Below are 17,361 nucleotides of genomic sequence, written 5' to 3'. Positions count from 1 at the left end.
GTATAGTACCAATGAACTTCATAGAATTTCTAATATTGAGACATTGCAACAAATGTCCAACAAAATAATTTCCAATTTTAGACAAAAATCGTTGCAATCTTCTATTGCAACGATTAGCTCCTTGTACCCTTAGTATAAATTAGGTTAAGTTTAGTTTAAGTCGAAAACATTGTAATTCCTACATGGTTTAATTCAACCAGAGGAAATATCGTAACTGCCAGAGGCAATTGAAATGTATTAATAATATCTAAAAGCGTAACATAGCAAATAAGGATGATAGTGTTAAGAAAACACGGAACACCTAGTCTAAGAGATAAATGCATGTATTAAATAATTAGCAAATAAAATTAATTTAAAAAAAAAAAAAAAAAAAAATTGATTTCTTGCATATGGTTTGAACAACCAATTTTCGAAGTGTAAAAGCATTTTTTGTAAACCTTCCAGCTACGTACCTTCTTCGGCAAAGTTTTTCGGCATCTTTCAGACTATATGCTAACGTATTAAGTCACGTGATTGACGATAATTTGAAGCCGTTAAGAGCAAAAACGATGGTGTCTTTCGCCATCCAAACTTCAGGTGGTTAACTTCTGCTGGCTATTTTTACATAGGGGTGATCGGGGCAATATGGGCCACCTAAGGAAATCATTCCGAAAAGCCCTGAAAAGCTCAAAAAATCATCAATCAAATGTAGTTGACTAATACTAGGGAGTGTTAATTTCATATTACGTCGATAAATGATGAAAAATGCGTTTGGAAATTGTTGGAATGCACTTTGAAAATGTATTGATTTTAATGTATGTTCCCGACTATACGGGGCAATATGAGCCACCATTTGGGGCAGTATGGGCCACTAGCCTGGGACATGGATATATGAAAAAAATAAATTTTCGTTCCATCATATTTTTCAGAAGCCTTTTGGGTCTTACAATGCTTGTGCGAAATTTCAGATCAATCGGTGAAACTATATTTTAGCGCCGGGGATTTTAATTTTCCATAGGATTTACTATGGGGAAATTTGCCTTTACAAAGAAAAAATCCCCAAGGTGTCCCATTATTCTCTAACGATAAATCGATCCAACTACATCATAAGAAATTTTACCAGCAAACTTTCATTGGAAGACCACAAAGTGATCTGACGCTCGTGAAAAATGTTATTTACATAAAACTAATTGCTGTATGAACGCAAGGCTCATTGCACTTTTTGTTCCAGCATCACTGCCGTCTGCTGCTTGCTGTTGTTTGTACGAGGCACCACTTTGCGTGGAGGATTCGCTTAGTATGAATGAAAACCGGGTTACTAGGGATACGTTTATTGGCCTTGCTGTTTGAGTCTTCGTCCTTCTAAGTAGAAGAAATTCAACCAAATTTAAATGAAGGTGTGATTAACAAAAAGAAGCATGTAACGCACACTTTCCACACACAATAATGCAACGAAGCGACTATAGACGCGAGGTATAGGTTGGGGTCTCTCATTCTCGACGTCAATAGTTCGAAGCTGGTCTGAGCGGGATTTTTTTTCGATACTGGTATTCTTTAGGAAATTCTTTATATTTCCATATTCTTACTTTCGAGAAGCTTTCTGGTGTTTCTAAAAGACTGAGATATGATTCTTGTGATACTGATTTCAGAAGAGAATAATTTAATGAAGCAACTTCATGCTTCTTTGATATTTGATTGATATGCCAATAATTCAAATCAAAGACTTGAGTTATAACTAATTTTCTATTTTTCAAGGGGTATTCCTTTGACTTTCATACAAACTATTCTGTCAGCCGTGTATTTTTTTTTTAATTATGAAGTGATGTGAAATAATTAATATTGATCGTCTTAGGGGAAAATGTTACAAGGTTAAAATACTTCAAGCTTCAAGCTTCAAGTTTGAAGTATTTTAACCTTGTATAAAGTGATGATTTATTTATTTAGTTTACATCTGAACAGTAATGATGTTGGTAGTTAATAGTTATATTTTAAAATCATGAACTAATGTACAAATAGTTCTTAATATCACCGATGGTGTTGTACACGAATATTTTGGATTCATATGTAGGAATGTGACATAAGATAAATTTAATAAATATGCTTTAAACCAAAATTCAAAAAAATCACTTGTTTATTAATATACTTGAGACAACAGAGCCATTTCAAAACAACCTTTCAAATCGATTCATTTTAAGTGCTTTCAAATTATTTTCTATGGGAAAATATATTATCCATTTCTATAAGATCGTTATAATTTAATTTTGTAGTTTATTAATTTATTTATTCTTTTCCATCAACTGGCTTAAAATAGCCCCAATGATGTTGGTAATAGATGCAGAATTATATAATTGATTTCTTTGCTAAATTTGTTTAATTGAATATCCATGATGTGACGTTGATTTTAAATGGGATGTGATGTAAATTTTGATGTGAAAATCATCTCTCATACAATCTAGATTTTTTCTATAATCTGTATTAAAGATATTTTCAACTCGAAGCAAAACAAATCTAGGAATCTCCTAAACTATTTCACAATTTAGAAGTCTTCGATTTGAATAATCGGCATGTCAATCAAGTATCAACGCAGCAGAGCAAGTTCATTAAATTATTCTCTTCGCAAATCAGTATCACAAATACACAGCAAATAGTTTTGAAAATTCAACGACTTGTAAAATTGCTGCTAATTCCATCAAACGAATTAACATTTGATATTCATTTAAATTTGACTGAGTTTTACAAGCAGGCACAGTTTGAATTTATTTCGATTTAAAGGAACAACAAGATCGATTAGATATTGCGTCTATTTGCATGCTCCAAATATATGGCCAAATCCCAACATATTTGTATCTGTGTAGGGGAAAAGTGGGTAAAACCGACACCCTAAGAAACTTCACAGTTCCCCAATCTATGAAGCAATTTTCCGGCCTACAAATTTCATACAACCATACTTTGGCTCTTCATGCATCAGTCCATGAGGTCTCAGGACAATATTTCTTGATAGAATTTGATTTATGATGAAAACGCGAACAGTCCATCTTCCAGCCCAAACCGCTGGGGTGCGGGTAAGATCGACACCACATGAGGGTAAAATCGACACATCAAGCCGTTATGAAATCTAACATCAGAACAATTCTAAATGATGTTACAACATAATTGAAAATGTTTAACAATATTAATTTTGATATTTATGTATAAAATTCATGTTTAGGGATCACTCATAAACGATGGTTGAACAAAATTTGATATATTTGAAATCATCACCACATATCATATTTTATTTATTGCTTTAGTGGGTCGAGTGAAAATATATAAAGTATAAGAATGTTAGTAACAAATTTACCAATTACTGTAAATATTTACCTACAATTAAATTTCACTTATTTAAAAAAAATGTTTATAATGGTGATTTATAATAAATGCGTATAGTAAAGTTATGACAAGAAATGAAAAAGACTAGTTCCGTAGGTGACACGCTACATGTTTACAGGGGTGAAAATGGATCACGAAAGAACAACACTAGAGAACGGATTGAATATATCTAAGAGCAAAAAAAGCCTAAAAATACGGTTCTTCTTTGAGCGCTATTGTTATCCGACCTGCAGGTTTTCCTTGATGACTCAATATTACCCCGTAGACCTATTGTCACGCAAAATGATGATATGGTATGTAATCAGTCTATGATTAAGTTATATTCCCTGGCGACTCGTTTTCCAATCCTTGATTTATATTATGCGAATGATGAGTCTAATAAATCAGAGGTATTTCGTGATTCGATGGCAGGTGTCGATTTTACCCCAACTGATAACATAATAATGATGAGATAATTGTGGATGTTTATAATTAGAAAAGTTAACTATTTTTCCACAACATACACAAAATGCTGTTCAATTATGGATCAAAGATTGATTAAATACTGAAAATCAACAAATTATTGTCGACAGAGCTTATATTCCGATGCCAACATTTTACATAACTCATCTCCACAATGGTGATCAATGCTAATTGTCTGTTTATTATGACTCTCACACGTCTCCGCCAGTTACAAAATTGCTAGAAATACAAGAAATCAAACGTTCATTCAAAGTGTGTCGAAATTCTGTACGATAATCACTTGAAATCAGAAATTTGAAGCGGTGTCGGTTTTACCTGCAGTGTCGGTTTTACCCACAATTCCCCTATGTATTTTATCTAAATCTTTTAGAAATACTGAAAATCTTCTCGAAAATTAGAATTTGGGAATATAAATATAAATATCAAAAAGATTACCAGTACCAAAAAAATCCCCGTTCAGACCAGCTTCGAACTATTGACGTCGAGAATGAGAGACCCCAACCTATACCTCGCGTCTATAGTCGCTTCGATGCATTGTGTGTGGAAAGTGTGCGTTACATGCCTCTTTTTGTTAATCACACCTTCATTGAAATTTGGTTGAATTTCTTCTACCTAGAAGGACGAAGACTCAAACAGCAAGGCCAATAAACGTATCCCTAGTAACCCGCTTTTCATTCATTTTAAGCGAATGCTTCACGCAAAGTGGTGCCTCGTACAAACAACAGCAAGCAGCAGACGGCAGTGATGCTGGAACAAAAAGTGCAATGAGCCTTGCGTTCATACAGCAATTAGTTTTATGTAAATAACATTTTTCACGAGCGTCAGATCACTTTGTGGTCTTCCAATGAAAGTTTGCTGGTAAAATTTCCTATGATGTAGTTGGATCGATTCATCGTTAGAGAATAATGGGATACCTTGGGGATTTTTTCTTTGTAAAGGTAAATTTCCTCATAGTAAATCCTATGGAAAATTAAAATCGCCGGCGCTAAAATATAGTTTTACCGATTGATCTGAAATTTCGCACAAGCATTATAGGACCCAAGAGGCGTGCAAAAATCATGCAGGAAGTGAAAATAAAATTTTGTCCCACCCTAATGGGCCACCCATTTAAAACGTTGTTGTGGGAGAGAAAAGTGTCATAATATGAGTGTCATAACATGATATTCCAACAACAGTTTAGAGTATTCCATACGAAATAAACCACACAACAGCGAACCGAACCGATGTTCCACTCTTGACCGTTTGAACAGCCACATTCAAATGGGCAATGGTCATTTTTTTCAGTTCCGATCGCAGTAATGTGGTGTTGTAATTTATTGTATTGTTGTAACTAACATAGATGATAATATTCTTGTATTCGGCAGCTGAAATTTGAACTTGTTCCTATATTAAAGGTTTAATATCATGTTTTGGCAGGTATGCCCATATTGCCCCATAGAGAGTGGTTTTGGAAAAAAAAGTTTTTTTTTTCTATAAATTCATATTTGTATCAGTAAAAATATGTGTGCATAAAATTAAATTATAATAGATCTTTTATTTATTGGGACCTTCCTTAGCCGTGCGGTAAGATGCGCGTCTATAAAGCAAGACCATGCTGAGGGTGGCTGGGTTCGATTCCCGGTGCCGGTCTAGACAATTTTCGGATTGCAAATTGCCTCGACTTCCCTGGGCATAAAATTATTATCGTGTTAGCCTCATGATATACGAATGCAGAAATGATAACTTGGCTTAGAAGCCTCGCAGTTAATAACTGTGGAAGTGCTTAATGAACACTAAACTGCTAGGCGGAGAAGAAACTGAAGAAGAAGAAGAAGATCTTTTATTTGTGGTGACCTTTTGACCAATATTTTATTCAGTTTTGTGTCAAAACCTTATTTATAAACTTCAAATCTTATAGTAATTCTGCCTATGCAGCGTAAATTTACATTTTCATGTGTATTTTCATGTTTGAATTGAATTTTAATTCGGTTTTCACTTTGAGGCATATGTGGAGCATTCTTTTAAAGATCATCTAACTATTACATTACATTACGTGGCTATACAAGAATTGAGTCGGTACAAAAGCAATTTTTATTTTATGCACTACAAGTTGGGATGGACTCAACTTCCACTCCCGTCTTATAAAGCACGATGCATGCTAATTAGTATACAAACATTGAAGGAACGACTGGAATATGCGATGCTATCTTTCATTAATGATGTTATCTCGAACAAGGTCGACTCAGAGGCAATATTATCTAAATTAAATTTTTATATCCCACAAAGACCTTTGCGAAATCGAACTTTATTTGCCTGTAGTAGTCATCGTACAAACTATGCGAAATTCGGACCCATAAATCAAATGATGGCTGCTTAAAATAAACATTGCAATGCTATTGATTTCACTACATCTAAGACTAAATTGAAACAATACTTGCGTAGGGGAATTGTGGGTAAAACCGACACTGCGGGTAAAACCGACACCACTTCAAATCTATGATTTCAAGTGATTATCGGACAGAATTTCAACACACTTTGAATAAACGTTTGATTTCTTGTATTTCTAGTCATTTCGTAACTGGCGGAGATGTGTACGAGTCATAATAAACAGACAATGAGCATTGATCACCATTGAGGAGATAAGTTATGTAAAATTTTGGCATCGGTGTATAAGCTTTTTCGACAAAAAAATGTTAATTTTCAGTATTTAATTCATCTCTGATCCATAATGGAACATCATTTTGTGTATGTTGTGGAAAAATAGTTATCTTTTTCAATTATAAACATCCACATGTATCTCATCATTATTATGTTATCTGTTGGGGTAAATTCGACACCTGCCATCGAATCACGAAATACCTCTGTTTTATTAGACTTATCATTCGCATAATATCATTCATGTATTGGAAAACGAGGCCCGAGGAGTATAACTTAATCATAGACTGATTACATACCATATCATCATTGGGCGTGACAATAGGTCTAGTGGGTAATATTGGGTCATCAAGGAAAGCAGGTCGGATACCAATAGCGCTCAAAGAAGAACCGTATTTTTAGGCTTATTTTGCTCTTATATATATTCAACCCGTTTTCTAGTGTTGTTCTTTCGTGATCCATTTTCACCCCTGTAAACATGTAGCTTGTCACGGAACTGGTTATTTTTATTTCTTGTCATAACTGCACCATACGCATTTATTTTAAATCGCCGTTATAAACAACTTTTTAAAATAAGTAAAATTTAAATGTAGGTCAATATTTACAGTAGTTAGTAAATTTGTTACTAACATACTTATACTCTATATATTTTTCACTCGACCTGCTAAAGAAACTAAATAAAGTATGATATGTGGTGATGATTTTAAATATAAATTTTGTTCAACCATCGTTTATGAGTGATCCCCAAACATGAATTTCATACACAAAAATTAAAATAAATCTTGTTAAACATTTTCTATTATGTTGTAACATCATTTAGAAATTTCAGGGCAGCAGGGACTATGTCCAAGGGCTTGACGATCCCTCCCCAGGCCATCTGCGAGTTGTGGGGCTTGCCTAGGATGTGGTGGGGTTTGACAGTGGGCCCTGTTAAACCTCTATAAAAAGCTGCATGTATCCGCAAGTAGGCCCCACCAAAGCGACCGTGTGCCGCTCAAAGCGCACGAGCCCAAGTCCTGGTGTTAGGTGGGACGCTAAACAGCCATGACACGACGGCCCTCCGACGAGACAGGAGGTTTGCGCTGGCCCAATAAGCCGCCTAGAAAACCAATCATTACGAACAATATAAGAGATAATGCGACTCGATATAATCGGCAAAGACCTAGGCGACGAATACAGGATCACGATTGGAAGCTTGGAACATGGAATTGCAAGTCGCTAGGTTTCGCAGGTTGCGACAGGATGATCTACGATGAATTACATCCCCGCAACTTCGACGTCGTGGCGCTGCAGGAGATTTGCTGGACAGGACAGAAAGTGTGGAAAAGCGGACATCGAGCGGCTACCTTCTACCAAAGCTGTGGCACCACCAACGAGCTGGGAACCGGCTTCATAGTGCTGGGTAAGATGCGCCAACGCGTGATTGGGTGGCAGCCAATCAACGCAAGGATGTGCAAGCTGAGGATTAAAGGCCGTTTCTTCAACTATAGCATCATCAACGTGCACTGCCCACACGAAGGGAGACCCGACGACGAGAAAGAAGCGTTCTACGCACAGCTGGAGCAGACATACGATGGATGCCCACTGCGGGACGTTAAAATCGTCATCGGTGACATGAACGCACAGGTAGGAAGGGAGGAAATGTATAGACCGGTCATCGGACCGGATAGTCTGCACACCGTATCGAATGACAACGGCCAACGATGCATAAACTTCGCAGCCTCCCGCGGAATGGTAGTCCGAAGCACCTTCTTTCCCCGCAAAAATATCCACAAGGCCACATGGAGATCACCTAACCAAGAAACGGAAAACCAAATCGACCACGTTCTAATCGACGGTAAATTCTTCTCCGACATCACGAACGTCCGCACTTACCGCAGTGCGAATATTGAATCCGACCACTACCTCGTTGCAGTATGCCTGCGCTCAAAACTCTCGACGGTGTACAACACACGTCGAAGTCGGACGCCGCGGATTAAGATTGGGCGGCTACAAGATGGTAGACTAGCCCAAGAATACGCGCAGCAGCTGGAAGTGGCACTTCCAACGGAAGAGCAGCTAGGCGCAGCGTCTCTTGAAGATGGCTGGAGAGATATTCGATCCGCCATTGGTAGCACCGCAACCGCTGCACTTGGCACGGTGCCCCCGGATCAGAGAAACGACTGGTATGACGGCGAATGTGAGCAGTTAGTGGAAGAGAAGAATGCAGCATGGGCGAGATTGCTGCAACACCGCACGAGGGCGAACGAGGCACGATATAAACAGGCGCGGAACAGACAAAACTCGATTTTCCGGAGGAAAAAGCGCCAGCAGGAAGATCGAGACCGTGAAGAAACGGAGCAACTGTACCGCGCTAATAACACACGAAAGTTCTATGAGAAGTTAAACCGTTCACGTAAGGGCCACGTGCCCCAGCCTGATATGTGTAAGGACATAAACGGGAACCTTCTTACGAACGAGCGTGAGGTGATCCAAAGGTGGCGGCAGCACTACGAAGAACACCTGAATGGCGATGTGGCAGACGAAGATGGCGGTATGGTGATGGACCTGGGAGAACGCGCGCAGGATAGAATTCTACCGGCTTCGGATCTCCAGGAAATCCAGGAGGAGATCGGCCGGCTGAAGAACAACAAAGCCCCTGGAGTTGACCAACTACCAGGAGAGCTATTTAAACACGGTGGTGAGGCACTGGCTAGAGCGCTGCACTGGGTCATTACCAAGATTTGGGAGGAGGAAGTTTTGCCGCAGGAGTGGATGGAAGGTGTCGTGTGTCCCATCTACAAAAAGGGCGATAAGCTGGATTGTAGCAACTACCGCGCAATCACATTGCTGAACGCCGCCTATAAGGTACTCTCCCAAATTTTATGCCGTCGACTAGCACCAACTGCAAGGGAGTTCGTGGGGCAGTACCAGGCGGGTTTTATGGGCGAACGCTCCACCACGGACCAGGTGTTCGCCATTCGCCAAGTACTGCAGAAATGCCGCGAATACAACGTGCCCACACATCATCTATTCATCGACTTCAAAGCCGCATATGATACAATCGATCGGGACCAGCTATGGCAGCTAATGCACGAACACGGTTTTCCGGATAAACTGACACGGTTGATCAAAGCGACGATGGATCGGGTGATGTGCGTAGTTCGAGTTTCAGGGCATTCTCGAGTCCCTTCGAAACCCGCAGAGGGTTACGGCAAGGTGATGGTCTTTCGTGTTTGCTATTCAACATCGCTTTGGAAGGGGTAATACGAAGAGCAGGGATTAACACGAGTGGTACAATTTTCAATAAGTCCGTCCAGCTATTTGGTTTCGCCGACGACATAGATATTATGGCACGTAACTTTGAGAAGATGGAGGAAGCCTACATCAGACTGAAGAGGGAAGCTAAGCGGATCGGACTAGTCATCAACACGTCGAAGACGAAGTACATGATAGGAAGAGATTCAAGAGAAGACAATGTGAGCCACCCACCGCGAGTTTGCATCGGTGGTGACGAAATCGAGGTGGTAGAAGAATTTGTGTACTTGGGCTCACTGGTGACTGCCGAAAATGACACCAGCAGAGAAATTCGGAGACGCATAGTGGCTGGAAATCGTACGTACTTTGGACTCCGCAAGACGCTCCGATCGAATAGAGTACGCCGCCGTACCAAACTGACAATCTACAAAACGCTAATTAGACCGGTAGTCCTCTACGGACACGAGACCTGGACGATGCTCGTGGAGGACCAACGCGCACTTGGAGTTTTCGAAAGGAAAGTGCTGCGTACCATCTATGGTGGGGTGCAAATGGCGGACGGTACGTGGAGGAGGCGAATGAACCACGAATTGCATCAGCTGTTGGGAGAACCATCCATCGTTCACACCGCGAAAATCGGACGACTGCGATGGGCCGGGCACGTAGCCAGAATGTCGGACAGTAACCCGGTGAAAATGGTTCTCGACAACGATCCGACGGGCACAAGAAGGCGAGGTGCGCAGCGGGCAAGGTGGATCGATCAGGTGGAAGATGACTTGCGGACCCTCCGTAGACTGCGTGGTTGGCGACGTGTAGCCATGGACCGAGCCGAATGAAGAAGACTCTTACATACCGCACAGGCCACTTCGGCCTTAGTCTGATTAAATAATAATAATATCATTTAGAATTGTTATGATGTTCAAATCCATAAAGACTTGATGTGTCGGTTTTACCCTCATGGGGTGTCGATCTTACCTGCACCCCAGCTGTTGGGGATGGAAGATGGACTGTTCGCGTTTTCATCATAAATCAAATTCTATCAATAAATATTGGCCTGAGACCACATGGACTTATGCATGAAGAGCCAAAGTATGTTTGTATGAAATTTCTAGACCGGAAAATTGCTTCATAGATTGGGGAACTGTAAAGTTGCTTAAGGTGTCGGTTTTACCCACTTTTCCCCTACTCAGTAAATGCTTGGTGTGTATAATTTTCATATCGGATAAAAGTCTTTAGCAGTTTTAAGTAACGGAGAACTATATTATAAGATTAAATCTGTATCAAACGGTCTACAAACATGATTGACGACAATAAACAAACAAAGATATTGTCCCGTATGTTCATATTGCCCCTACTATCCCTATACGTTAGCGCCTGGATACGGCAGTGGTGGGTAGGAACCCAACCACTGTATGTGATTCATTGGTACGCAAATTGTTCCTCATTTATGTAATGTTTTTCAGCAATGAGCACACCGGCGGATAACAACAAAATACTACACAAATTGGGCCTAAATTGCCTGTTTTGCGAATGTTATTGATGTAGGAGCATAGGTATCACAGGTATCGAAGTCGAGTCTAATATGTCTAGACTTAGGTTTTTTCTACGTTTATTCATATGGACCTGATAATCTCTCACATACAGTTTCTCTCGTAATTTGAATCATCGGCTTTCTACCCGAGTATATTGGAAAAGGGTTTAGACAATTTTACCGAGTCAAGTACGAGACACTGAAGACGACCTTACTGTTGAGGTCAAAATACGTATCTGTCAAGGTACAATTAAGTGGTGGAATTAAATGGGATTGTACAAACTCGTCTTATGACAAGTGAAGACATTCCACTAAAAAGCTCAATATATTTTTGTTAAAACACAGAATTTTTTTTTTTCGAAAAAAAAAGTTCAGAAACCTGCAGGTGGCATGATACAGACCTATTCCAAACTTAAAATTACATTGGAATATAATTCAAACAATCTTGCCAGGAGTAGTAATCCTCATGCTTTTGAGATTTTTATCATAGATTGAAATCAAGGACCACACCCACCTTGATTTCTGATAGCAATCTGAATAGGGATTTCAAACAAAAAACATGAGTATCACTAGTGTCAATTCTACGAAGTACACCGTAACTATGCTATGCTGCTATGCATTGGAATATAATACAAACAATTAAGCGGAGACGAGCCAGCCTCGGGCTGCAAGTCTCTTAAATAAAGACAAAAAAAAAACAAGCAATTATTAGGGCAATCTTAGTATGTTGATTAGACTCAAATCAATAAATTTTCGCAGGTCTGGTGGAAATAAATTATTATCAGTAGCTGGTTTCCTATCCGCTGCTGCCAGCAACTTCAATCGCCAGAAATTTGTATGTCGATAGACATCTAACGCGTAATTTCTTGAAAGTAACTATTCTCGGAAAAATTATTTGGAAGCTTTTCTATTATATATAAAGAGACTTCTGGAATATTCGCTAGTCTTTCGCCGCAAGCATAAATGTCCCATATTGACCTGACATCCATATAAACATGGGATAGTTTTTTTTATTTGTATTTGTATTTGTATTTATTTATTTCAACTGACATGATGTTGTCTTATTGAAAACTTATATCTATATAGAACATAATTCACAAAACGGATATTCATAGGCACTACTAAAAAAATAAACAGACATTACGAACAAATCTAGGGAACAACAAAAATGATAACATCGATCAATATTCTCTTCAACCACATTAAACATATGGCAGTTCTAACGGGCTGGCCTCCACGTTGTATTTGAGAATTCCCTGAACTCTCTACATCGGATTCCTTTCGGCCATTTCGATGGATAGTTATGCTTGCTACGGCAGTAGTGTAGGTATACTTCTTGTTTTGCACAATCAATAATTATTATACATCATCACAACAATCAGTTATTATTTTACAATGTTGTGAAAACTCATATGTAAATATTATGTGGAAGATATTGATTTGAAAAAATGTATTGGTTGGAGGTAACCACTTCCCTTCGATGGGACTCGAACCCACGACCCTCAGTACGCAAGACTGGTGCTTTAACAAACTAAGCTACGAAGGACGTCCGTCGGCTTTCGCAACCTAGTGGCTACCGAATGAACTCGAGATTTCCTAATTGAACGCACGATCAAATCAGTTATTGTCACAGACAAACAGACATAACACTCGTCAAATTTCCATCGTTCACTGATTTACTGGTCAATTCAAATAATCATTAGTTGGTCAACCGGTCACTTGTGGCGTGCGCATCGGATTTGCTCGAGTTTGACATTTGCTCACTACCGCCATCTGGTTCGTGATTTGCCCAACTAACTGAAATCAACAGATGTCGTTAGTGTTTGAATAACGATGAATTTGATGGGAGAATGTTCAATGTGTTATGTCTGTTTGTCTGTGTTATTGTTATAGAAAACACAATCAATTACACGTAACAATAAAACATAATAAAAGGTTATTTGTATTATAGTTTCACTAATACTGTGTATTATTTTTTCAGCTTTAGCTTCACTGAGCTACGAGAAAGTATGCATACTATTCAATATAGCAGCACTGCAAAGTGCAGTCGCATCTTCACAAGGACTCGACAGTGACGAAGGTCTTAAGTCTGCAGCCAAGCTGTTTCAGCAAAGCGCCGGTATTTTCAATCTTTTGAAAGTTGCTGCTGCTGCGGCTATTCCACAGGAACCTACGATTGATCTATCGATGGAAACATTGAACGCGCTGACAAGTCTTATGCTTGCACAAGCCCAGGAAATTTTTGTTTTCAAGGCAATTAAGGATAGCATGAAGGATCTAATCGTTGCTAAACTATGCTGCCAGTGCGAAGAAATGTACTCGGAAGCTTTAAGGCTACTACAGAAGGAGTCGGTACGAACCTTGTGGGACAAAGATTGGATCGCCACAGTCGCCGGTAAGCAAGCAGGATTCCATGCACTAACCATGTTCTACCATAGTTTGGTCTCAAAAAGTAACAAAGCGGTTGGTGAAGAGATTTCGCGACTTCAAAAATCCGTAGAGTTGTTTAAGATTGCTCAGTCTCGCTCAGGAAAGCCAAACTTCATGGAAGAGTACGCTTCTAAAGCGCAGAAAAATCTAACTGAAGCCAAAAAGGATAACGATTTTATATACAATGAAATGATTCCCGATATCAATGTGCTGCCGGGCCCAGGAAAAGCACAGCTAGCAAAGCCTCTCCCAGTTGCTAACCCAATGAGTTTGAATTTTAAAGATCTGTTCGCGGATCTGGTTCCCGTAGCGTTGCATCAAGCTATGGCTGCGTGTGACAATAGGAAAAGCGAAATCGTTAACGGTGAAATTATGAAACTAAGAGATGCTACCCAGGCAATCAATGGTTTGCTTTCAAGCTACAATCTACCAGCCGCCATTGAAGTCACTGAAAGTGGATCCTCGCTGCCGCCATCCATCCTAGACAAGGCCAACACAGTGCGTGAGAAAGGTGGCATCGAAGGGTTACTGAAAATGGTCGGAGATTTGCCTGAATTGTTAAATCGCAATCGCGAAATTCTGGATGAGGTGAGTTGAATTATTTGGATCACTAGCTTTATATATTGCATCATTTACAAAACAGCAAATTAACTATTAACAGTTAAATTTTCCAAATTAGTAGGGTGTTCGGGCAATACAGGCCACCTAAGTAAATCGTTCAGAAAAGTGCTGAAAGGCTCAAAAAATCATCATTCATACTTATACTAGGGAGTGTTACCTTTCATATTACGTCGATGAATGATGAAAAATGCGTTTGGAAATTGTTGGAATGCACTTTCGAAAATGTATTGTTTTTAATGTGTGTTCCCGACTATACGGGGCAATATGAGCCACCATTTGGGGCAGTATGGGCCACCCATCCAAAATGTTTTTTTGGGGGAGAAAAGTGTCGTAATATAGATGAATATGATATTCCTACAACAGTTTAGAGTATTCCATACAAAATGAGATTGACAAACCGCACAACAGCGAACCGAACCGATTTGTTACTCTTCACCGTTTGAACAGACACCCAATGAATGAATTATTGGCAGTGACTGATTTTCTACCCGCCGCTGTCACATCCAGGCGCTATAGTATATGCGCAAAACAGCCAGCATGAGTTAACTATCAGAAATTTGTGTGGCGAAAGACATCTAACGCGGGTTTTCTTGCAAGGAGGAATTTTAACGTGAAAAATATTTTGTACCGGTTATGCAGGAAGGTGTCCGCTACTACGCTTACCGAATAATTTTTCGATTAAAGTGTTAAATTTCAAGAAATTAAACCTTAGATGCCTTTCTCCATACTGATTTCAGAAAGTTAACTCCTAGTGTGCCGCTTCAAGCACGCTCAAAGCAGGCGATTCATTGGGCGATCTTGGTTTGTTTTTTCAATTCCAAATATTTCTGTTTCATTATTTTTAATTTACCTCGTTGCTCATATATTAATTGAAAGTTCGTGTCGCGGATTTTGTGGATTGGAATTCGACTAGTTTGTAACAACCCTGCATGTAATGAGCTGGCTGAAGTCGCTCGAATTTTGTCCCATCCTGTTATGTTGGTTGGAATAACTTCGAGCGCCTTGTTTGTTGGACGATACTACAGTTATGATTGAAACTCGATTTGTGCATATGCATATGCACTCATCTGGAATTTGGGCTCATCCGTACCCGCTAAGCTGCGCAGGACGACGTAGGTCCTTCGATTACTGGGGTCGTAGGTTCAAAACACACCAAAAAATGTGGTTACCACCAATACATTTTTCGAACTAAATAGGGACGAACTAAAAGCAGCCATGTTTAAACAACACCTGTGTTAGGTGGAAGTTGACCTTGACCATGCTTTCTACCAACCCAGTTTGACACATCCGGAATAGGTCTGTGGGTCAAACGACCTATGACTGCGGTGTCCCACGTTCCTCTTGACACGTTGCACTTGCACCGAGTCCCTTTCGTTGTAGCACTCCACATCTTCGTCTAGGAGTTTGTCTATCAGCATCATCCCAGCTATAATGCACACCGCCTAATATGATATGGTGCGATATGCGCTCGCAACTCGTAGGCACATCAGCCGGTGTACTCTGATCAGTTTCCTCACATTGTACTCGGCATTTAGTGCTACGGCCTATGCTGGTACGCCATAGCGGATGATAGACAATGCTACACCCACTATTAACCTACGCACCTGACTATGCATCGCTGATCTGTTGGACATCATTCGTGATAAAGATTTTATCGCCAATGAAGCCCGCTGGCATGCATAATCGACTGTGCAGGTCCCTACTCTTATCATCGCTTGCTGCAACCCATGGCGGTTATGAACCACCACGACTTCCGTCTTGTGATGTGCAACTGATAGCCGCCTTGAGTTGAGCCATTCCTCTACTCTGCCAATCGCGTATGAAGCCTTCAGTTCGACTTCGCCGAGTGAATCTCTGTAGCACAGAGAAACAGACGTCTTACTCTACACATGTTCTATCGTTCATCTTTTTAACGGTGGATTAAACTTTTTGAAGGTGGCCGATCGGCGACCGATGGCGCTTCCATCGATTTTGCTTGTGTTTGACGTTTGCTCACTACCGCCACCTGGTTGCCGCTTGTCCACCTACAGTGCATTCAGCATTGGACGGTAATGTTTCCGTGACAATGATTTTGATTGCATTTTGTTCTAAGTGAGATGTATGTTTCTCTGTGCCTCTAGCATTACGTCATATACACGAAGCCTTCAATGAATTATTGACAGTGGCTGATTTTCTACCCGCCGCTGTCACATCCAGGCGCTCTAGTATATGCGCAAAATATCCAGCATGAGTTAACCGCCAGAAATTTATATGGCGAAAGTCATCTAACGCGGGTTTTCTCAAAACTATGAACTTTTCATGAAAAACTATTTGGTACCGGTTATGTAGTAAGGTGTCTGCTACTACGCCTACCAAATATTTTTTCGATGAAGGTGCTTAATTTTGAGAAATCAGACATAGATGCCTTTCGCCATATTGATTTCAGAAAGTTAACTCCTAGTGTGCCGCTGTAAGCACGCTCAAAGTGGGCGATTCATTTTCACACCGGCTGGGAGACTTAGGCGTAATACTCCGTCGTACATAATATTCCACAGAACCGGTCCGAGGATCGTTCCCTGTGGAACACCTGCTGTGTCGAGTAGGCAAATTGGTCTATATGCCGAAGGGTTTCCCGGCTGTTTGCCGGGCTTCAGTAGTAGCACCAATTTCTGCCGTTTCCAACGATCTGAGAAGTTTTTTTCGTCCATGCATCTTTGAAGGCAGCTCCTGAGCATATCTGGATCAGCAAGAATAGTATGTCTAAGGACCAGGCCTTATTGAGCATAAGTTTTTTTTTGCAACTACGATAAGCTCCTCGTTAGTCACTAGCGGTACCACGTCGAGTGACTCATAGGGTCTTTTGACTATTCTGGCCAACTTTACCGGGGATTTCTCAGGAGGCGTGCTGTTAGTCCTAGCCATCACCATCCTGTATGTATCTCCCCATGGATTGTCGTTCGCCATCCTGCACAGCTGCAAAAAGCAGGCTCTCTTACTACACTTAATCTCGTAGTTCAGAGCTCTGCTCGCTGTCTGGAACACCCGGCGTCTGTCGACCTTTTTAGCGTCTATTCTGGCACGTCGCAACCTTCCACGTTGAAAAGTTGAATTAAAATGAT

General features: G+C 40.2%; 1 protein-coding gene and 1 non-coding gene across 3 annotated transcripts in view; one reads left to right on the top strand and one right to left on the bottom strand.

Moving 5' to 3' along the window:
* Nucleotides 1-17,361, top strand: part of LOC134211719 (programmed cell death 6-interacting protein) — a 54,728-nt gene that overhangs the window by 14,989 nt on the left and 22,378 nt on the right. For both annotated transcript variants that reach the window (XM_062688882.1, XM_062688881.1), the window contains exon 3: nt 13,194-14,230. In XM_062688882.1, coding sequence (XP_062544866.1) covers nt 13,194-14,230 — 1,037 coding nt within the window. The remainder of the gene's footprint in view (nt 1-13,193; nt 14,231-17,361) is intronic.
* Trnaa-ugc (transfer RNA alanine (anticodon UGC)) lies at nt 12,684-12,758 on the bottom strand. The gene has a single exon. It is a non-coding gene; the product is annotated as a tRNA-Ala (tRNA).

The sequence above is a fragment of the Armigeres subalbatus genome, chromosome 2, assembly GCF_024139115.2.
Source record: "Armigeres subalbatus isolate Guangzhou_Male chromosome 2, GZ_Asu_2, whole genome shotgun sequence".
Taxonomy (NCBI): Eukaryota; Metazoa; Arthropoda; class Insecta; order Diptera; family Culicidae; genus Armigeres; species Armigeres subalbatus.
This window is presented reverse-complemented; position numbering and strand designations above follow the sequence as displayed.